At 73.0% G+C, this 19,841-nt stretch overlaps 6 protein-coding genes across 7 annotated transcripts; 4 read left to right on the forward strand and 2 right to left on the reverse strand.

Annotated features, from left to right (window-relative positions):
* The first annotated feature begins 538 nt into the window (after nucleotides 1–538).
* Nucleotides 539–2,456, forward strand: ANKRD2 (ankyrin repeat domain 2). Its single transcript, XM_035545056.1, has 9 exons — nucleotides 539–613; nucleotides 724–837; nucleotides 912–1,073; nucleotides 1,177–1,284; nucleotides 1,376–1,474; nucleotides 1,663–1,761; nucleotides 1,859–1,957; nucleotides 2,130–2,228; nucleotides 2,304–2,456. The coding sequence occupies exons 1-9, from the start codon at nucleotides 539–541 to the stop codon at nucleotides 2,406–2,408; spliced, it is 960 nt and encodes a 319-aa protein (XP_035400949.1). The 3' UTR covers nucleotides 2,409–2,456.
* Nucleotides 2,457–3,235: 779 nt separating this feature from the next.
* Nucleotides 3,236–5,225, forward strand: HOGA1 (4-hydroxy-2-oxoglutarate aldolase 1). The gene is made up of 7 exons (XM_035541257.1): nucleotides 3,236–3,464; nucleotides 3,609–3,737; nucleotides 3,816–3,943; nucleotides 4,050–4,184; nucleotides 4,340–4,436; nucleotides 4,549–4,682; nucleotides 5,076–5,225. Exons 1-7 carry the CDS (start codon nucleotides 3,236–3,238, stop codon nucleotides 5,223–5,225), a joined length of 1,002 nt encoding a protein of 333 aa, XP_035397150.1.
* Nucleotides 5,226–5,702: 477 nt separating this feature from the next.
* Nucleotides 5,703–8,342, reverse strand: MORN4 (MORN repeat containing 4). The gene is made up of 4 exons (XM_035537980.2): nucleotides 8,192–8,342; nucleotides 7,283–7,397; nucleotides 7,072–7,181; nucleotides 5,703–6,870 (listed from the first exon to the last, which is right to left on the reverse strand). The coding sequence occupies exons 1-4, from the start codon at nucleotides 8,256–8,258 to the stop codon at nucleotides 6,722–6,724; spliced, it is 441 nt and encodes a 146-aa protein (XP_035393873.1). The 5' UTR covers nucleotides 8,259–8,342; the 3' UTR covers nucleotides 5,703–6,721.
* A 272-nt stretch (nucleotides 8,343–8,614) lies between these two features.
* Nucleotides 8,615–14,828, forward strand: PI4K2A (phosphatidylinositol 4-kinase type 2 alpha). The gene is made up of 9 exons (XM_035543282.1): nucleotides 8,615–9,037; nucleotides 11,186–11,386; nucleotides 11,643–11,774; nucleotides 11,859–12,012; nucleotides 12,594–12,655; nucleotides 13,117–13,216; nucleotides 13,478–13,611; nucleotides 13,899–13,958; nucleotides 14,079–14,828. Exons 1-9 carry the CDS (start codon nucleotides 8,615–8,617, stop codon nucleotides 14,238–14,240), a joined length of 1,428 nt encoding a protein of 475 aa, XP_035399175.1. The 3' UTR covers nucleotides 14,241–14,828.
* Nucleotides 14,829–15,711: 883 nt separating this feature from the next.
* AVPI1 (arginine vasopressin induced 1) lies at nucleotides 15,712–17,976 on the reverse strand. 2 transcript variants are annotated; one of them, XM_035543270.1, is made up of 3 exons: nucleotides 17,839–17,976; nucleotides 16,131–16,425; nucleotides 15,712–16,059 (listed from the first exon to the last, which is right to left on the reverse strand). In XM_035543270.1, the coding sequence occupies exons 2-3, from the start codon at nucleotides 16,412–16,414 to the stop codon at nucleotides 15,987–15,989; spliced, it is 357 nt and encodes a 118-aa protein (XP_035399163.1). In that variant the 5' UTR covers nucleotides 16,415–16,425; nucleotides 17,839–17,976; the 3' UTR covers nucleotides 15,712–15,986. The 2 variants fall into 2 exon arrangements, with proteins under 2 accessions (XP_035399163.1, XP_050567978.1); XM_050712021.1 differs by lacking the exon at nucleotides 17,839–17,976 and adding an exon at nucleotides 16,680–16,786.
* MARVELD1 (MARVEL domain containing 1) lies at nucleotides 17,655–19,730 on the forward strand. The gene has a single exon (XM_035543256.2). It carries the CDS (start codon nucleotides 17,758–17,760, stop codon nucleotides 18,283–18,285), a length of 528 nt encoding a protein of 175 aa, XP_035399149.1. The 5' UTR covers nucleotides 17,655–17,757; the 3' UTR covers nucleotides 18,286–19,730.
* The last annotated feature ends 111 nt before the right edge of the window (nucleotides 19,731–19,841 follow it).

Raw genomic sequence — 19,841 nt, forward strand, 5'->3', positions numbered from 1 at the left:
TGTCCCCGGCACCGGGAACAGCTGCGGGCTCTGCCTGCCGGCCCCGCGTGCGGCGGGGAGACCAGGTGGCGCTCGGGATGCTCCGGCCCTGAGGTCATCCTCCAAAGCAGCGCGGAGCCGCCGCGAGCATCCCGGCTGCCCGGGATGGGTGGCACGGGCTCAGCACCTGCGGGTTAACGCACACCGTGGCCCAGCTCCATCCAGCCTCCGGACCGCCGCTGAGGGCTCTGCGCGCCCCAGGTCCCCCCAGCCCAGCGCGGGGGTCCCGGGCGGCCGGCTGGCTGGGCCGTGGGTCGCTTTAAGAGCGCGCAGGAGGTGAGCCAGGGGCACCAGAAAGCGGCAGGGTGAGCTCATGGCTAAGCTGCCCCAGTCATGTGGAGCAGGCACAGCTGTCGGTGCCCTTGGGCAGCGGGACGGAGGGGCCGGCGGCATAAAGCCGCGCCGCCAGCGGAGCCGCCGGCAGCGCCGGGAGCTAACACCCGTGGTGCTGAAGAGGAGGAGAGGCCGCGTCCTGCCCGGGGCTGCGCACGGGGCGGACATGGAGCTGGACGTGGAAAAGGCCAAGGAGCTCATCGACCAGAAGCTGGCGGAGGAGGAGGAGGAGGAGGAGAAGGTGGGTCCCGCGGGCTGCCGGCCATCCCGGGGACCTCAGCAGTGCCCGGGGATGGATGCTGGGGCTGCCCCGCGCACCCAGGGCTCTGCAGCCCCCCCGTGTCCCCGCAGAGGCTGAAGGGCGATGGCCCGCGGGAGCCGCCGGCCGTGGAGCGCATGAGCACGCCGGAGCTGGAGGAGGAGAAGCGGCAGGGCCCCCGCCACAGGGGCATCGAGGCCATCAAGGTGAGGGCCGGGTGCGGGGAGCGGGGCGCAGGAGGGCACGGCGGGGACGAGCGGGGCGCTGCGTGTCCCCGCAGGGCCAGGAGCGGGTGCGGAGGAGCTCGGTGGACCTGCGCCGGGAGATCATCGACGTGGGGAGCATACAGCGCCTCATCGAGCTGCGCAAGCAGCGCCGCAAGCGCCGGGAGGAGCGGGCGGCCACCCCCGAGCCCCCGCCGCCGCCGGAGCCCCTGGAGATCGTACGTGCAGGGGCTCCCCAAAAAGCCAGGGTGCCCTTGAGGAGCAGGACACGGGGCCCCCTGTCGTCCCCGCTGCCCCAGCCCTGCCCTGCCCTGCCCTCAGGAGGGTCCCGTGGAGCCGGAGACCTTCCTGCGAGCTGCCGTCCAGGGCAAGATCCACGTCATCGAGAAGTTCCTGGCGGATGGTGGCCCCCCGGACACGTGTGACGAGGTAGCGCAGGGTCCCCGGTTGTGCCTCGGATTGTGGTGGGGGGCACGGGGGGGCAAAGCCAGCCACCAACGCGGCACCTCGCCCCCCCCAGTTCCACCGCACGGCCCTGCACCGCTCCTCGCTGGAGGGCCACACGGACATCCTGCAGAAGCTGCTGGACAGCGGGGCCACCGTCGACTTCAGGGACCGGGTGAGGCCGCGTCCTGCCCCCATCCCCACGCCCCGGCCGCTGGGCACGAGGCAGCCGGAGCGAGCGGCAGCGGGGTGGGGGTCCCCGCGGCAGGGCTGGCTGTCCCCAGGGCGGAGGTGGCCGTGGGCTGGGGGGGGGGCACAGGGTGGTGGTGTCCCCCCCCCGTGACGCGGGCTCTGCGTGCCCAGCTGGACTGCACCGCCGTGCACTGGGCCTGCCGGGGGGGGCACCTGGACGCCGTGAAGCTGCTGCAGGACCGCGGGGCAGACCTCAACCTGAAGGACAAGGTGAGGGGGGCAGAGCCTGGGGAGGGGGCTGTGCTGGGGGGCACAGCAGGGAGGGGGGTGCCGATCCCTTCTGGTGTGTGTCTCCCCTGAACCCCAGCTGCTCAGCACCCCCCTGCACGTGGCCACCCGGACCGGGCACCCCGACATCGTGGAGCACCTCATCCACTGCGGGGCGGACATCAACTCCCCGGACAGGGTGAGTGCGGGGCCCTGCAGCCAGCACGGGGGGCAGCGCCGAGCCCCCTCCGAGGGCTGTCACGCATCCCTGCCCGGGGTGCTGCCATCGGCACGGCCGGGGCTGGGGTGGGCACCGTCCCCGTGTCCCCTTGGGGACGTGGGCGCGCAGACGGAGCCAGGCTGTCCCGCAGGAGGGGGACACGGCGCTGCACGACGCCACGCGCCTCAGCCGCTACAAGATCATCAAGATGCTGATCCTGCACGGGGCCGACATGATGGCCAGGAACCAGGTGGGCGCCGCGGGGCACGCGGGTGCCCGTGCCGTTTGCTGCCGCCCCGGCCCCAACCTGTGCCCCCGCTCGCAGGCCGGCAAGACCCCGACGGAGCTGGTGCAGCAGTGGCAGACGGACACGCGCCAGGCGCTGGAGACCAAGGAGCAGCCGCAGGGGGAGGCCGAGGTCCCCGCGTGATGGCGCCGGGCAGGGACCGGGGCTGGGCTCGGCGCCAAGGAGCGGGACCCAGCTGAGTCAGCCGTGTTAATAAAGCCAGCACAGAGCAGAGTTCGGCTCCGGCGGGCTGCTCCGGGGAGGTGGTGGGGCCGGCAGGGGCTGCGTGGTGCCCGGACACCGAGCACAGGGGTGGGTGACGCCCGCGGGGCCGTCACACGGGTGGCTCGGTGGCAGGACTCGTGGCTGCGGGATGCCCGGGCACTGTTTGCACTGCTTCGCAGCCCCGCCTGGGCACACTCGGGGAGGAAAACCATCGAGGGCTGCTCAGACAGCAGGGGCACCGCCAGCCCCTCAAAACACGCGGTGCTGGGGAGCAGCAGCACTGCTCTGCCTCACCGGAGCCGTGCCAGGAGGGACGCAGCAGCCCCCGTACACGATGTGCCACTTGTGCTGCGCACCGTGCCCCTCGCTCGCTCCCCACCGATGTTCCCACTCGCCCGTGTTTACGGGAGACCCTACACCAACACCCGGAGCAGGCAAACGCTGCTCACGGCCCTGGGACTCCCTGCGGTGCTTATTCCCTTCCCTGGCCCCGCAGGTGCTGCAGCCCAGCTCCAGCCTCGTTAGGTGGGAAAAAGAAGGGAAAGCGCCGTTGGTGCGGCCGGGGCTGATCCGGAGGGGCGCTGAGCTCCTTCTGCAGGCCCCTCCTGCAGGAGGGGAGAGCTCACCCGGTCCCACCCCCCGCCCCGTCTGCCCAGCGGGGCCACGGCTCCCTCACGTGCCCCATCAAACATTAACAGCCCCTCGGCGGGGCGGGTGGCACGGGCTGGCCGCAGCACCCAGCCAGCATGGCGCTCAGCACCCGCCTCGCCTCGGCCCTCCGGCCGGCCCTGGCAGCTCTGTGCCGGGCAGCCCCCGGGCAGCGCCGGGGGCTCAGCACCCCTCCTGGCCCGGAGCCCACGCTCGACCTCGGGGGCATCTTCCCACCCCTCGCCACCCCCTTCTCGGCCCTGCGGGAGGTGGACTATGCCCAGCTGGAGGCCAACCTGCGGCGCTACGCCAGCATCCCCTTCCGAGGTAGGTGCTGCCCCCGGCCCCGCCGCTCTCTGCGCAGACCCCTGCCCACCGCAGGCGTCCTGCCGCCCTCCCGGGGGTGCTCAGCCCCCAGCTGGGCTTCGCTCGGTGGCGGGCAGCCCCTGGGGTACCTGCCTTGCGTTTCAGGGCTGGTGGTGCTGGGCTCCACCGGGGAGCACCCGTACCTGGCACCCCGCGAGCGGCTGGAGGTGCTGAGCTGCGTGCGCCGCGCGCTGCCCCGGGACCGCCTGCTGCTGGCGGGCTCCGGCTGCGAATGTGAGCGTGGGGAACGCGGGGAGCACGGCGGGGCTGCATCCCCCCGGGACGTCCCTCACCGCTCTGCCACCTCCCCAGCCACCCAGGCCACCGTCGAGCTGACGGTCAGCATGGCAGAGGCCGGGGCTGACGCGGCGCTGGTGGTGACGCCCTGCTACTACCGGGGAGCCATGAGCAGCGCCGCCCTGGTGCGGCACTACACGGAGGTGAGCCCTGCCCGCTGCCCGCCCGCGGCTCTGCCTGGGGCAGCAGGGCTGGGGACACGTCCCGCCTGCCCCCATCCCACCCGCAGCTCTGGCTGGCTGCCCGCAGGTGGCCGAGGCGTCCCCCATCCCCGTGGTGCTCTACAGCGTCCCTGCCAACACCGGCCTGGAGCTGCCGCTGGAGGCTGTCCTCACCCTGGCTCAGCACCCCAATGTCATCGGCATCAAGGACAGCGGCGGGGATGTGAGCGAGGCGGGGCTTGCCAGGGGAACCCAGGGCTGGCCCCAAACCTGTCCCCGAGCTTGGAACAGGGTGTCGCAGCCCTTCCCCGAGCCACCCCCAGGACCCCGTGGTGGGGACGGGGTGATGCGCGCCCCCAGGCACACCTCTCTCCCCAGATCACCCGCGTGGGTCTGCTCGTCCACAAGACGCGGCAGGAGGATTTCCAGGTGCTGGCGGGATCGGCCGGCTTCCTTTTGGCGAGCTACGCCGTGGGTAGGTGCTGCCGCTCGCCTGGGGGCGCGGAGCGCCAGCGCGGGGGCACCGCAGGGCGGCGAGGGGCAACGATGCCCAGGAGCTCGCTGCCAACGTGCCCCCGCGTCCCCAGGTGCCTCGGGGGGGGTCTGCGCCCTCGCCAACGTCCTGGGGGCCCCGCTGTGCCAGCTGGAGCGCCTGTGCCGCCAGGGCTGCTGGCAGGAGGCCCGCGACCTGCAGCACCGGCTCATCGAGCCCAACGCGGCGGTGAGCGGGCAGCGCAGCCGGAGGTGGCCCCGCAGGGCTGGGGGTGGTGAGGACGAGGGTGCCTGGGGGCTGTGGGGCAGCCTGGGCGGGCAGCGCAGCGCCCGGGCGGGGAGCCAAGCCCGGGCTGGAGGCGGCAGGGTGGGAAATGCCAGCCCTCTCGTGCCAGGAACAGCGCGTGCCCTGGCACCGGGCACCCGTCCAGCCCCAGCGTGAGACCTGCAGGCTATTTATGGGCGGTGATGGGGGGAATTGCTGCGCCTTCCCGGGGGCCCCGTCCCACCGTGGGATGGCTCCCGGTGTCCTGCAGGGATGCTACACGAGTGGGGACCCACCTCAGCCCCGCGTGGCCCTGCCCCGGGGACGCGGTGGATTGCTGCGCCCTCCTTCCCGCAGGTCACCCGCCGCTTTGGGATCCCGGGGCTGAAGAAGGCCATGGAGTGGTTCGGGTACTACGGGGGGCCCTGCCGCGCGCCCCTGGCCCCGCTGAGCCCGGCCCAGGTGGAGGAGCTGAGGGGCACCTTCAGCACCAACGGCTGGTTGTGAGCACCCAGGACGTGGCCCCGCAGCGCAGGCAGCATCGTCTCCCCCTGCCCCTTCCTGGACTGGGAAGCCAGGGAGCTGGGGACGTGGTGGGGACACTGGGATCGTGGCCAGGAGGAAGCCAGCCATCTCGCTCCTTCCCGCTGGACAGGGCTGGTGGAGGGGAAGCTCAGCACCCTGTGGCCGCCCTCGTGTCCCCCCTGGGCACGCGCCCAGCCCCGCCAGACCCCGGGACAACCCACCCCGGGGCTCCAGCTGGGTGCCCCTCATCCACGTGGGCGCCTGCAGGGAACAGGGCCTGCAGCCCCCAGCTTCTTGCTGTCCCTGCGTGGGCCGGGTGGCCCCGAGGTGCGGAAGCCCACGCTGGCCCAGCCGCCCTCCAGAGCGCCGCGAATAAACCTGCTGACTCCCCTCCGCGCCTGCGTTTGTGCCCATGCAAGCAGCCTCCCGCCTGCTCCCCAGCAAACAGGACACAGCCCGGGCGTTTGGCAACGTGGTTTACTCAGCTGAGGCCCGTGCAGGCGGCAGCACAAGGCAGGGGCGCAGCAAGGCACGGGACTGGTGTGGGCACAGACCGGCAGGGGGGGGCTCGGCCAGGCGGGGCGGGACGCCAGGACCCCACGCCCCTGCGAGCCAGAGCATGCCAGGGGTGAAGGCAAGCACGCGTGCGGATGAGGGATGCACACGGGGAGCGAGGCGGGGAGCTGTGCGCGCCCTGCCTGCACCCCTGCCGTGCCCCTATCCCTGCCCACCCGGCCCAGAGCCCCCTGCAGCAGCCCTGGCACCCCACGCTGCCCTGCCCTGGCCCCTTGCCCAGGCTGAGCCTGCTTCCTGCTCGCCACCGCTGCCGTCCTCACCCAGCTCCCCAGGGACGCAGCACGAACAGGCCGGGCCAGGCATCCCCTGGTCCCCTTTGGCGGGGATGTCCCCAAGGCAATGGGCAGGCTGAGCCCTTCGGGGGCACGGCAGTCACCCAGCGCCGAGGGCACAGGCCACAGGGTGCCGCCCCGCCGGGGGACCAGGGCTGGAAGAGCGGGGCCAGGCGCTGCCCCTCTGCAGGCACGTGGCCCGGCCTGCTGCCCGCCGGCATAGGCACCCTAGGCAATGGGGCCAGGAGCCAGCCCCAGCCCCTAGCCACCCGCCCGGCTCCCCGTGGCATGGTGGCAGCCCCGACCACGCCATCCCCCAGCCCTGCTGGCGGCTGCTCTGGTGGAGCCGGGGGCAGAGCGGGGGTTCTGGGGAGAACCAGGGCTGTGGGCAGACGGAGAAGGCGCCACGGCGGCCTCAGAGCCGCCCTGGGGCACTTGGGTGGGGGGCAGAGGGGTCCGTTCTCCCACCAGCAGGGTTTTGGCACAGGGGCCCGCCCGGCGTGGCAGGGGGACCCCTGGCCCTGCCGAGGGGGTGGCTGGCAGCGCCATGGTCCTGCCGCCCTGTAGGGCCAGCCGGTGCCCGGTGGGGCCCTGCCGCAGAGGGAGGGAGGTGCAGGGGCCAGGGCGCCGTCACGCCGTGAGGCTGTGGGCAGACTTGGAGGCGCTCTGCGCCCTCTGGATCACCGCCTGGCACTTCTCCCGCCGCAGCAGCTTGTTGTTCTCGAAGAAGCCCTCGTTGCGGGGCACCCCGTGAGAGCCGTCGGGGAACGTCAGGAGCCCTGGGGAGGGAAGGGACGGGAGTCACGGGGTCGGGAGCAGCGGACACGGGGGCCGGGCCTGGGCAGACACAGCGGGAGACACTGGGAGGGCAGGACAGCAGGGGCAGGGGCGAGCGGGACATGCTGAGCTGCGGCGGGCACAAGGCGCCGGCTGCACATCCCGCACCGGCGAGACCCCCCCCCGGTGCGCCGGGCACTCACCGAAGCCGTCCACGCGCCCGCCCTTGAACTCGCCCTCGAAGGTCATGTTGTCGTAGCGGGTGAAGACGCCGACGCCGCTGAACTTGCCCTGCACGAACTCCCCCTCGTACCTGCGCGGGACAGCGGGGGCACGGGCGGGGATGGATGTCGGGGGGGGCGCGCGCCCGGGGCTGGGCAGGGCAGGGCGGGCCCCGAGGGGTGCTGAGCTCACCTGGAGCCGTCGGCGAAGCTGAGCACGCCGCAGCCGTGGAAGAGCCCGTTCTCGAAGTGCCCCACGTAGGCGCTGCCGTCGGCGAACGTCAGCTGGCCGGTGCCGTGCCGGCGTCCTGGGCAGTGACAGAGAGAGACGGTGAGAGGTGGAAAGAGCCGGGACCGGCGGGGAGCGGCCACCCCCGCACCTGCGGGCTCAGCACCGGCTGCCCCGTCCTGCCCCGTCCAGCCCCGTCCTGCCCCGTCCGTCCCGTCCCGTCCTGTCCATCCCTGTCCCGTCCCGTCCCATCCAGCTCCATCCCATCCCCTCCATCCCATCCATCCCCGTCCCGTCCCATCCATCCCCGTCCCGTCCCGTCCATCCCGTCCCGTCCGTCCCGTCCATCCCGTCCCGTCTGTCCCGTCCCGTCCATCCCTGTCCTGTCCCGTCCCATCCAGCTCCATCCCATCCATCCCCGTCCCGTCCCATCCATCCCTGTCCCATCCCGTCCCGTCCCGTCCATCCCGTCCCGTCCGTCCCGTCCATCCCTGTCCCGTCCCGTCCCGTCCAGCTCCATCCTGTCCCATCCATCCCCGTCCTGTCCCGTCCCGTCCATCCCGTCCCGTCCATCCCGTCCCGTCCATCCCTGTCCCGTCCCGTCCTGTCCAGCTCCATCCCATCCCCTCCATCCCATCCGTCCCGTCCCGTCCCGTCCATCCCCGTCCCGTCCCGTCCCGTCCATCCCGTCCCGTCCCATCCCGTCCCGTCCAGCTCCGTCCCGTCCAGCTCCGTCCCGTCCCATCCATCCCGTCCCCTCCATCCCATCCCATCCCGTCCCGTCCCGTCCATCCCGTCCCGTCCCGTCCCGTCCCGTCCAGCTCCGTCCCGTCCCCTCCATCCCGTCCCGTCCCGCCCGCCCCGCCCGCCCACCTTCCTTCCACTCGCCGCGGTACTCCTCCCCGCTGGAGTACGTGAAGGAGCCCTTGGTGAGCGTCATGGCCGCCGCCTCCGCCACCCGCCGCCGCCTCCGCTCCGCGCCGCGCCCCGCCGGGGTCCCGCCGAGGGGCGGCGGCGCTGCCCCCCCCCCCGCCGGCCCCCGCCCCCCGCCGGGCGGCGCCCCGCCGCCCCGCGTCCATCCCCGCTCCCCGTTGGCTGTCCCCGCGGCGCCGCCTAGCAACGCGGCCTGCCATTGGGCGGCCTCCGCGCCGCTCCCTCCGCCGCCGCCATCTTCGGGCGGGGCGGGGCGGGGCGGGGCGGGGCGGGGCGGGGCGGCCTCCCGGGAGGGGCCGCGGCGGAGCGGGGCGGTGACGCGGCGGCGCCGTGCCGGGGCGGAAGCGGCGGGGCCGTGCCGGGATGGACGAGACCAGCCCGCTCGTGTCCCCGGAGCGGGCGCAGGGCCCCGACTACGGCCTGCCGGGCGGAGCCGTGCGCGCCCCACCGGCCGCCGCCGTCCCCGTCCCCGTCCCCCCGCCGCCGCCGCCCTCCCCGCCCGCTTCCCCCGGCGGCCGCGACCGCGAGCGGCAGCCGCTGCTGGAGCGCGGCGCTCGGGGCCCGGCGGCGGCGCAGGCCCAGGCCCAGGCCCAGGCGGCGGCGGCGGCTCAGGCCCAGGCGGCGGCGGCGGCGCTGGCGGCGCAGCGGGAGCGGAACGAGTTCCCCGAGGACCCCGAGTTCGCCGAGGTGGTGCGGCGGGCGGAGCTGGCCAGCGAGCGCGGCATCTACCCCGAGCGCATCTCGCAGGGCTCCAGCGGCAGCTACTTCGTCAAGGACCCGCAGGGGGTGAGCGGGCACCGGGCCGGGGGGGGGGGGGCACCGGGCCGGGGGGGGGGCACCGGGGGGGGGGGGCACCGGGCCGGGGGGGGCGGCACCGGGGGGAGCCGGGCCCGGGCAGCCGCGTGCCCGCAGCCACGGGATCGGCGCGGGGCGGCCCGTCTCGTGACCTGCGGGGCCCGCTCGGCTCCTCCGGCTGCCGCTCCCCCCCCCCCCGGTGCCCTCAGAGGGTCCGTGCCGGGAGCAGGACCCGGCTCCTCTGTCCCTCGTGCCCCCGTTTTTCGGCGCCGGGTGGAGGCTGGCTGCTGGCCGGGCCCCTGCCTGGGGGGGCAGCGCGGGCTTCCCGCTGCCGCAGCCGCCCCGGCGCCCGGGAGGAGCCGTGGGGGCAGCCGGTAGGGGCTGCGGGGCAGAGCGGGCCCGGCTGTGAGGCCGGGGCTCTGGGGGCTGCTGGGGGACGCGTGCGAGGAGCCGAAGGCCGTGCCCTCCCGGCCGCCTCACCCGGCGGGTGCCCTGGCTGCCCTGCCACGAGCAGGCGGGGTGCGCGGCCGGTTGCTGTGACTCGCTGCCCGGGGTCACCCGAACCCCTCCGCTGCCGCCCGGGAGGGAGCGCGGCGCGCCGCCCCGGCGGGCGGGTCGGGGGCGGAGGGCGAGGGCACGGGGGGAAACCTTTCGCCTCGTGCTCGCTTCCCTGGGGCCTGCCGGGGACCCGAGCTGTGCCTTTGTCGGATGTGCCTCCCCCAGCCCCGGGGGCTGCGGCGGTGCCTTCGTGCTGGCCCGGCTCCCTGTGCCCTGGCGCCAGGCAGAGCTGTCTCTGCTGCGCGGTTCTCGGAGCGAGCTGCTGCCGGCGCTGCTCCCCGGGCACCGTGCTGTCAGGCTCCGCTCCCCGCTCCAGGACTGGCGTCACCCTGCTGTACGTACTCCACGCGGCGCCGTGCTCCACGCTGCCGGAGCTCCCGGCAGGCTCAAACCCAAGGACACGGCGGCAGCCTTTGTGGGGCTGATAAGGGGATTGCCCGTCTGTCCCCTCGGCCTCCCCCACCTCAGGAGGGGTTCTCTGTGCGGTCGTGGGACAGCTGACCTGCTCCCGCTGCCTCAAACCTTCCTCCCAGTAGGCAAAGCCTTGCTCCCGCCTCCCCTGGGCTGGCCTCCGGCCCCGGCACAGCGGGATTGCCGTGGGGTTCCCCACCGGGCTGTTGGGACACGCACGTCGCGCTTCCATGCCGTGGCAGGAGCTCGGCTTGGGGAAGTGCTGGCCGGCCGCGGGGAGGAGCGCTGGTCCTGTGCGCTGCCGACTCATCCCGGAGGGGGCTGTGAGCCCGGGCTGCTGTGCAGACCCCTGGGGTGCCCGGCCCCGGCCCTGGGGTGGGCGACCTCGCTTCTGCCCCGAGCCCTCATCTCGGCTGCGTGGCTGGGCAAAGCTGGCTTGGTGACCGCACGGCGCCTAGCTCGGGGCCTCCGAGCCCCTCGCAGCAGTGGGAGTACCTGTTTGGGAGCTGCCCGTGACCTCTCACGTACAGGACCCACAGAGCAAGCCCCTCTGTTGACTCTGTTGGGCCCCGCATCACAGAACTTTGTTTTCTGCTAAGGTCCTCCAGCTTGCTTTCTATTTCGGCCCCGTTTCCTCCAGTCAGTTGGGGATTGGCTGCATTCACTGCATTTTGGAGCCAGGGAGCCCTGTCCCCCTCTGCTCCCCTGCACGGAGGCAGTGAGCGGTAGCTCCCCCCAGCCCCATCCCAGTGACCTTTGGGTGCTGGGATATTTACCAGGGACAGCGTCATCAGCGCTCTCGTGTGGGACGAGGAGGGTGGGGGCAGGTTGGAAGGCCGTTGGGCACTGCTCACAGCAGCTACGCAGGGAATGGAGAGGGAGGCACCTAAAAACCCAGGCCTGCACCCCTGGGGCGTTTTGTCCCCAGCTGCTCTGGGTGGTGTCCGTTAGTGGGGGGCTGCAGCAGCCCCCAGGCTCCCTCCCACCCCGGGAGGAGTCCCCTGGACCTGGGGGTGGTGACGGGAAGGGCACGGCAGGGCCGGGCGCTGCAGGAGCGTGGGCTGGGCTGAGCTGTGCTGGTAGGGCAGAGCCCGTCCCCGCCGCACGCTGGCTCGGGGCGAGTGCCCTGGCTCTGCCAAGCCCTGAGCGTCAGCTCTCTCCCGCTCGCAGAAAATCATCGGCGTCTTCAAGCCCAAGAACGAGGAGCCGTATGGGCAGCTGAACCCCAAGTGGACCAAGTGGCTGCAGAAGCTGTGCTGCCCGTGCTGCTTCGGGAGAGACTGCCTCGTCCTGAACCAGGGCTACCTGTCGGAGGCGGGCGCCAGCCTGGTGGACCAGAAACTGGAACTCAACATTGTCCCTCGCACAAAGGTGAGGGGATGGCGGCTGGCACCTCGTCCTGGGGAGGCCTTCGTGTGCTGCTGCCCAGCTCCGCTTGCGCCCTGTCGTGTGGCGCTGCTGAGCTCGGGGATCTTGTGCTGAGAGCTCTGGACCGGGACTGCTCCGGCTCAAGCCACGGGGATCCTTGCGCAGGGCAGAGCCCGCAAAATGCTGCGTCCTGTTTTATCGACGAGCCTGTGACAATTGCCGGCTGTCCCTGCTGACCCCTGTGCTCCCGTCCCCCCAGGTGGTGTATCTGGCCAGCGAGACCTTCAACTACAGTGCCATCGACAGGGTGAAGTCCCGAGGGAAGAGGCTGGCCCTGGAGAAGGTGCCCAAAGTGGGCCAGCGCTTCAACCGCATCGGCCTGCCGCCCAAGGTAGGGCTCCCAGGCCCTGCACGTGCCTGTCGCTGCCCCCCCATCCTCTACGCCCCTCCGTAACGCGGCCTCTCCTTGCCTCAGGTGGGCTCCTTCCAGCTCTTTGTGGAGGGCTACAAGGATGCTGACTACTGGCTGCGACGGTTTGAGGCTGAGCCGCTCCCCGAGAACACCAACCGGCAGCTGCTGCTGCAGTTCGAGCGGCTGGTGGTGCTGGACTACATCATCAGGAACACAGGTAGGGCCGGCCGCCTGCTCCTTTGCGCCCTGGCGGCTGGAGAGCAGGCAGGGGCTTGGCATCTCCTCCTGGCGCCCAGACCTCCCGGCAGCACCGCCTGGCTGCTGCCGGACGGCACCGCCTCTGGAGGGAGTGCGGCTTCCGGGGCTACTCGCCACCGTGGCCGTCCTGTTCCCGGAGGTCTGGAGCCAGCTGGGACCCACCCAGGTGCTGGGGTGAATGTTTGCCAGCTGCAAGGACCCGGGGACACCCAGAGACGCAGCACCCGGCTGTGCCACTGTATCCTACCTGTATCCAAGCCCCTTCCAGGCTGGAACGGGGTTGAGGCGCACCCCAGGGCTCGCAAGCTGACCTCTCCCTCTCGTTCTCTCGAGAGCTGGGGCTGTGTGGATCTCTGTGGTATCCAGGGCGGGTTGTGTGGGGGCTGATGTGGCTTCCCAGGCCCGCTGCAGGCTCAAGGACTCTGGGGCGGAGGCTGAGCCTTGAAGTCTGTATAAACCTGCCTCGCCTCTGCGTCGGAGGAGGAGTTGTCTCCTGCCCAGCACGGGCAGGCCCCCACGGCTGTTTTTCTCTCCCTGCAGACCGGGGCAACGACAACTGGCTCATCAAGTACGACTGTCCCCTGGACAGCGCGGGCGTGCGGGTGAGCGGCTCCTCCTGGGCAGGGGTGCGCGGGGCTGCCTGCTCCCGCGAGCTGGCGGATGGGGAGGGCATTTCCCAGCTGGCTTGGGATCCTGGGCGTGCCGGGGCCTGATCTTGTCTGCTGGGCTGCCCGTTGCCCTCCGCGGCGGCGGGTTGTGGCCTGGTGGGACTTGGAGGATGCGCTTGGGCTCCGTGGGGGGAAACTGGGCGTGCTGCGTTGCTGGACTTGTGCGTCCTTGGCGGGAGGCCTGGTGGGGGTAGCTTCGTTTTCACCCGGACCGGAGGTGCCCTAGCATTTGTCCGCAACGCTCCCCGGTGGGCGAGGGACTGCATTACTGGCGAAAGGCTGCTGAGCCTCCGGTAGCCAGGGCCAAGACCCTGACGGTGGTGCCGCAGGGAGTGGGAGACGGGCCGCTTCTGCTGGGCGGCCTGCCTTGTAACTGGTGCTCCGCTTCTTTCCAGGACAGCGACTGGGTGGTGGTGAAGGAGCCCATCATCAAGCTGGCTGCTATAGACAATGGCTTGGCCTTTCCTCTGAAGCACCCGGACTCCTGGAGAGCATGTGAGGCCCTCAGGCTGTGCTGGGGCACCCTGGCGAGCCGTGCAGCAACGCGCTGTCCGTCCTGGGGACGTCTTCCTCGGGGGCTGGAAGAGGCAGTAGCTGGGCTGCCTCTCTGCAAACCTTGCAGGGGCGCAGACAGCTCCGCCTCGGGGGGGCCGTAGGAAGTGGGTGCTGGACCTTGTGTCCCAGGTGCAGGCGGTCCCGTACCCGAGGTCACCTTGCACCTTCCCTGGCTCTGACGTCTTGTGCTTCCTCCCACAGATCCCTTCTACTGGGCATGGTTGCCGCAGGCCAAAATCCCTTTTTCACAGGAGATCAAGGACCTGATTCTCCCCAAGATCTCAGATCCCAACTTTGTCAAAGACCTGGAGGAAGATCTGTATGAGCTCTTCAAGGTGAACTGGGGAGGGGCTGAGGGTGGCATGGGAAGAAGAAAAGCAGGGGTAGCGCTGGGGGTGCTGCGTCAGGGTGGTGGTGGACAGAAGGGTGTTCGAGCTCCTCGCGGTGTTGCTGGGCCGAGGCATAGCAGGGTTATCCCAGTGCCAGGAGCCGAAGATACAGCTTGGGGAGAAGCAGGAACCCTGTGGGACAAGAGGGGAGAAGCTTGCTTGGGAAGTAGTCGTCTCTTGAGTAGTGTGGGGCAGAGGGTGGATACTACCGCGTCCTTCGCTCTCTCTTGCAGAAGGACCCTGGCTTTGACAGGGGGCAGTTTCACAAGCAGATTGCTGTCATGAGAGGCCAGGTAAGGCAAATCGGAGTGGCTCCAGAGCCTCGTCCTGCCTGTCTGGCAGCGGGGGTGCTGGAGTGCCAGCTCTGTTCCCCCGGTGGGGCGGCTCAGGCTTCGCTCCGTTGTGCTGTACAGATCCTGAACCTGACTCAGGCGCTGAAGGACGGGAAGAGTCCCCTGCACCTGGTTCAGATGCCACCCGTGATCGTGGAAACGGCGCGTTCCCACCAGCGCGCCGCCAGCGAGTCCTACACGCAGAGCTTCCAGAGCCGGAAGCCTTTCTTCTCCTGGTGGTAGCTGTGGGAGCCGCGGGCAGGGCTCAGCTGCCTCGGACTGGCACTGCGAGAGGAGCTGGGCCGCTCCTGTGGCTGGGATTTGACGTTCCGGGTAGAGCAGCGAGCAGGCGTGGCTGGAGGAACCTGCAGCTGGAGCAGAGGAGCCAGGCAGGTTGGGCACGGTCCCCCTCCGGCTCCCCTGGGGCTGCGTGGTGCGCGTACAGCCCTGCCTGGGGAGGAGCTCAGGGGGAGGCGCGGGAAGCGGCTGCGAGCTGCAGCGTGGCTGGGACCCTGCCCGCGCCTCCTCTCCCTGGCCTGCATGCGGTTCTGAGCGCGCCTCCTCGGGCTGGGACGAGCTGGCTCCCCGGGCCAGGATCCGTCCAGCCCTTTACACCGGCTGCCGGCCTTCCTCTTCCCTGCCGTGCCTGCCGCTGGCTCCGGGGCTGGGAAGGCCTGGAGCGGGTTGTGCTGCCCTCCCCTTCCTCCAAGGCGTGCTCTTCTCCTCCTCACTTTCTCTCTTCTGCCCCAACCCCGTGCAAGCTGCTTTCCTCAGGGGGAGTTCCCGCTGCCTGTCGGTGCAGTGGGGACCGCAATGAACGGCTCTTCTCTGGCTGGGGGCTCGAGGAGGGGATGTAAGGAGGACCCTGCTCTTGCCTGCTCCCCCGGGCAGGCTTGGGTGCGGTTTGACACTAAGTGGAAAGAGGTGCTGGCTCGTCCTGGTGCAGAGCAGGCGGCTCTGGGGGGTGCTGGAGCCTAGCCCGCCCCAAGCAGGGGTGCAGCAGCCTCGCCCTCTGCTGCCCCGGTCCATCCATCCTGCCAGGTCCCCACAGCTGCTGCTGCTTGGCTTTTGCCCCTGCTCCCAGCAAAACTCCCCGGCTGCTGTGCAGCCGGTGTCGGGCCAGCCAGCACGGCTCCAGCCTTGCTGTACCTAGTGCCGCCCTTGAGGGACAGGGGGGCTGCTGGGGACGGGGGGCAGCTGGAGGGGGCTCTTCCTGCTGCGTGGGTGGGAGCCACGCGGGAATTAGGGTACTGGGAGCACACGGGGACCAGTGCGGGCTCCTGGCTGCCCCTGTGCTGACAATCTGATGGGGGGGGGGGGGGGGCGAGGCAGCGAGCATCCCCTCTCCCCAAAAGCTGCTGAGCTGTGTTGTATGAAACGGTACCGGGGCTGCTGCCTGCGTCTGCTTGCCTTGAGCTGTGGCTTTCCCTGTCGCTGAGGAGAGCTGGGGGTGGGTCTCGCTGCCCTGTTTGCCCGTCCTTGGGGGGGGGGGGGGGAGGGAAATGAAGGCCGGCTGGGGCTCTGCTGGGGGGGCTCTGCTGGGGGGGCTGGGAGGGGAAGGCAGCTCACTTGTCTCCTGTGAGCGGGGGGGGGGGGGGGCTCGGCCCCGGCTGTGCTGAGGATGCTGCGAGCACAGGGGAGCGGAAGCGAGGCCCCAGCTCCCCAGCCAGGCCTGGCTGCGTCTCCGACTGACCCAAACCGTATTGTTCTGACGCACTGTAGAAATGTATGTAATGTATTTAAACCATGCAACCGGCTGAATAACAGAGCTGCCTTCACCTGGCCTCCTCCGCGTCTCAGCAGCGGCTCCGAGCGGCGGTGGGGACGTCCCTCGGGGCCGGCTCCAGCGCAGCAGCCGGGATCCGGGTCGCAGCCGCAGAGCCCCAGGCAGCCTCTGCCCCCCTTCTGTTAACCGCTGCGCTCGGCGTCTGGGGCGAGCCCAGCCAGCGCCGCCGTCCCGCAGCCCCCCGGGGCCGGTTCCCGGGCCGCTCAGCACTGCTGCGGGGACCCCGGGGCCGCCTCAGCCCCTCCGCCGCCGGGCTCCGGCTCCTTCTCGGTGATCCTGCGGGGAAGCGGCGGGTGAGGGCGGCGCGGCCCGGCCGCGGTCCCCCCGCCGTCCCGGCCCACACCTACCGCAGGCGGCCGAAGCTCCGCAGCGCCGCCGTCCCGAGGCCGTGCTCGGCCGCTCGCCGCCGCCGGAGCCGCCGCAGGGCCCGGGCCATCCGCCGCTGGCCGCCGTACCGCCAGACGAGGCGGGCGCGCTCCTCGGGCCGCTCGGCCCCGCCGCTCCGGAACAGGCTCCGCAGCTCCGGCAGCCCCACGCCCTGGAAGATGTCGGCCGAGGCCCGCTTGCGGCCGCGGGCTGCGGGCGCCGCCCGGCGCGGGGGGTCGCTCACCACCGAGGCCGGCGTGCCCATGGCCCCGGCCGCTGCGGGCACCGGAGAGAGACGGCGTGAGCCGAGGGCGGGCCCCGGCCCGGCACGGCCCCGGCAGGCGGCGCGGGTCGCGGCCTGCCCAGCGCGGGCGAGCGCCGGTGAGGCCGGGCGCCGGAGCCCCCCCGGCACCGGGCGGGGGCGCGGAGGACCCGGCTCAGGCCGGTGCCCGCCGTCCCGCCCCGCCCCGCCCCGCCGTGACCCGCTTTCCCCGCGCCGCCCCGCGCCCTCTCCGGCCCCGCGCCCCGACCTGGCGGTGGCTGCCGCTGCCGCTGCCCCCGCCCCGTCACCGCGCCCGGGCCCGCTCCGCTCCGCGGGGTCCCGGCGCTGCCCCGCGCCGCGCGCCCCTTCCATTCACCCGCCGGGCCCCGCCCCGCCCCGCGCCGCGCAGCCAATCCGCGGCCGCCGCTCCCCGCCCGGACCAATCGGCGCCCGGGGGGGCGTGGCCGCGCCGCCTCCCGGAGGGGAGGGCTACGTGGCGCCCGTGACGTCGGCGAGGCGAGGGGGGCGGGGAGCCGCGGAGGGCGCGGCCACGCCCCGGGCGGTGCCCGCCTGCGTCACTCCGAGGGGGAATCCCGCGTGACGTCACCGGGGGGACCCCGGCGCGCGGGGGCCCGCCAGCGCCCCGCGGGCCCCGCGCCCCGAGCCCGGCCCCGCGGCGGGACCGGGGGGACGGGACGGGACGGGACGGGACGGGACGGGACGGGACGGGAAGGGAGGGGACCGGAGGGGGCCAGAGGGGACGGGCCCGGAGGGGGGGACGGGACGGGATGGGACAGGATGGGACGGGATGGGGCCGGAGGGCACGGGACCGGAGGGGACCAGAGGGGACGGGGCTGGAGGGGAGGGGACGGGACGGGACCGGAGGGGACCAGAGGGAGGGGGCGTGACGGGACCGTAGAGGACGGGACCGGAGGGACGGGGCTGGAGAGGAGGGGACGGGACGCGACGGAGCTGGAGGGGACGGGAGGGAGGGGACCGGAGGGGACGGGACGGGACGGGACGGGACCGGAGGGGACGGGAGGGAGGGGGCGTGACGGGCCCGGAGGGGCCGGGCCGGGCCCGGAGGGGACCGGAGGGAGGGGCCGGGCCGGGCCCGGAGGGGAGGGGACGGGAGGGGCTCGGCCGAACCCCGCCCGGCGGCGGCGGGCAGCGGCAGGCCCCCGGGCGTCCGGTGGGCCGTCGGGAGGCGGGGCGGGGGAGGAGGAGAGAGGCCCCGCGCGGGGGGACCGCTACGCGCCAGATGTTTGGCAGCGGCCGGCGGCCCGAATCGCTGCCGGGGCGCTGAGTCCCGCCCGAGCCGCGCCGCAGCGAGGCAGGGCCCCGCCATGGCCCGCACGGCTCCCCCCGCCGCCCCGCCGCCCCCGGGGCCGCCGGCCCGCGGCTCCCTCAGCCTGCACCGCGCCTACCTGCGGAGCCCCCTGGGGCTGCTGCGCCTGGGGCAGCTGGTGATGGGCGCCGCCTTCTGGGTCACCGTGGCGGCCCACAAGTACGAGGGGGCGGCCCACTTCGCCCTCTTCGCCGCCGTCCTCGTCTGGCTCCTCACCCTGGCCCTCTTCGGCCTCAGCCTGCTGGGGCGCTGGGCGCTGGTGCCCTGGCTGGGCTCCCGCTGGCTGCTCACCAACCTGCTGCACGACCTGGCGCTGGCCGTGGGGCTCTACGCGGCCGCCACCGGCATCATGGGCTACAAGGCCGGGCGCAAGAGCTACTGCAACCTGCCGGGCTACAGCCAGCACTGCCTGTACGGCGCCTACCTGAGCGCCTCCGTCTGCGGGGCCGTCACCGCCTGCCTGTACCTCTTCTCCGGGCTCTACTGCCTGTCACGGCGCTGCCGGGACCAACGCGACATCATCTGAGACCCCGCGGCGCTCGGCTCCCCTTCTCCCCGCGCGTGGACGGACCGCAGCCCCCCTTCAGGACACAGTGACCCCGCCGCCTGTCCCCTCCCGGCTGACTGCACCGCGCTTCCTCCGGAGACTCCCGCACGGACGGGCGGACAGACAGAGGCCTCCCCGAGCACGGCTTCCCCCGCGTCCCGCCGGGACAGCGTGGACGCCCGCCTGCTGCTCGGGCCCCTGTCGCACCCCCGGACAGAAAGATGGACGGATGTAGGCGAGTCGAAGGACCCGAACGGGAAGCCCTCAAGAGGGACCGTGATTTCTGGGAGCCCCGCGGGGCCCTGCCCAACTCCCCTGCCCCAGGCCCTGCAGATGCCGCGTGCTCAGGTGGGTGCCAACTCTGCCCCCAGGGGGACAGGGAGACCGGCCCGGAGGAGCCGAGCGAGGCGAACGGGTGGGCGCAGCCCCCCCACCCCGCCGGCAGCCCCTTGTGCCTGCGCCCTGCTGCGCGGCACTTCTGTTGTTCTCTAATGGAGGCTCTGATTTCGGCTTCCCCAGCCCGGGCCCCTCCTCCTGCCCAGCCTGACCACGTCTGCTTTCTTCCTGGAACTGCGCGGGGCGCAGCCCCTCCCTGCCCCGCGGCCCCGCAGCCACCCGGGTCCCGCTCCGGATGCTCGGCACAGCCTCACCCGGCGGTGCCCCCGCCCTGTCCCGCTCCGCGGCCGAGGGCAGCGCGGCCTCCAGCGCTGCCGCCAGAGCCTCCAGCGCCGCCAAAGGCTCCAGCGCTGCCGTGCCCGCGGCCGGTGCCCCCCGGGCAGGGGGATAAGTTCCTCCGCCCGTGGGGTTTGAGCTGCCCTGGGACGGAGCCGGGTGCCCCCTGGGGAGAGGGGGGCTTTCGTCGCCCCAGCCTGAAGCTCGGCGCTGCTGGCTCGGCCTCGGGGCTGCGCTGGGGAGCGGGGCAGGCGGCGAGTCCCCGCGTGCCCCCCTGCAGCGGGGTTTGCGGCTCCCCTCCCACCTCAGCGACCCCCCGAGCCCGCCCAGGGCTCGCCCCGCGGGGCCGCGCAGCTCCTCTCGCTCCCTCGCCCTGGAACGCTCCCGTGCGGGACTCCCCAGCTCCGTCTCCGGCCTGCGACGAGGCGGAGGAGGGGAAGGGCGAGCCCGAACCACCGGGGGAGGACACCGGCGGCGGGGCCGGGAGCGGCCCCCGCGGCCCGACGGAGACGGGGAGCGTCGGGGGACCGCGGCCGCGAGCCCCGCCTGCTGGCGACGCGGCCCCTGCCGCCGCGGGGCCCGTGCCCGCGGCCTTCTCCGCCGCCTTTGGGGGCTCCGCGGCCCCGTGCCGTGCCCGGGCCGGTCCCGGCACGGCGCCCCCCGCGCCCGGTCCCCGCTGTCCCCGCGTCCCCGCTGCAGCCCCTCCCGGGTGCCTCCGGGCTCGGCTCCCAAATAAAGAGTTGTCGGCGCTGCCTGCGTGTCTGGGCCTTCACTGGGGGGGGCGGGGGGCGGCACCGGGAGGGGGGGGGGGGGACCGGGACCGGGACCGGGACCGGGGCGGGCCCCCGAGGCGGCTGCCAGCG

Source organism: Cygnus atratus, chromosome 7, assembly GCF_013377495.2.
Source record: "Cygnus atratus isolate AKBS03 ecotype Queensland, Australia chromosome 7, CAtr_DNAZoo_HiC_assembly, whole genome shotgun sequence".
Taxonomy (NCBI): domain Eukaryota; kingdom Metazoa; phylum Chordata; class Aves; order Anseriformes; family Anatidae; genus Cygnus; species Cygnus atratus.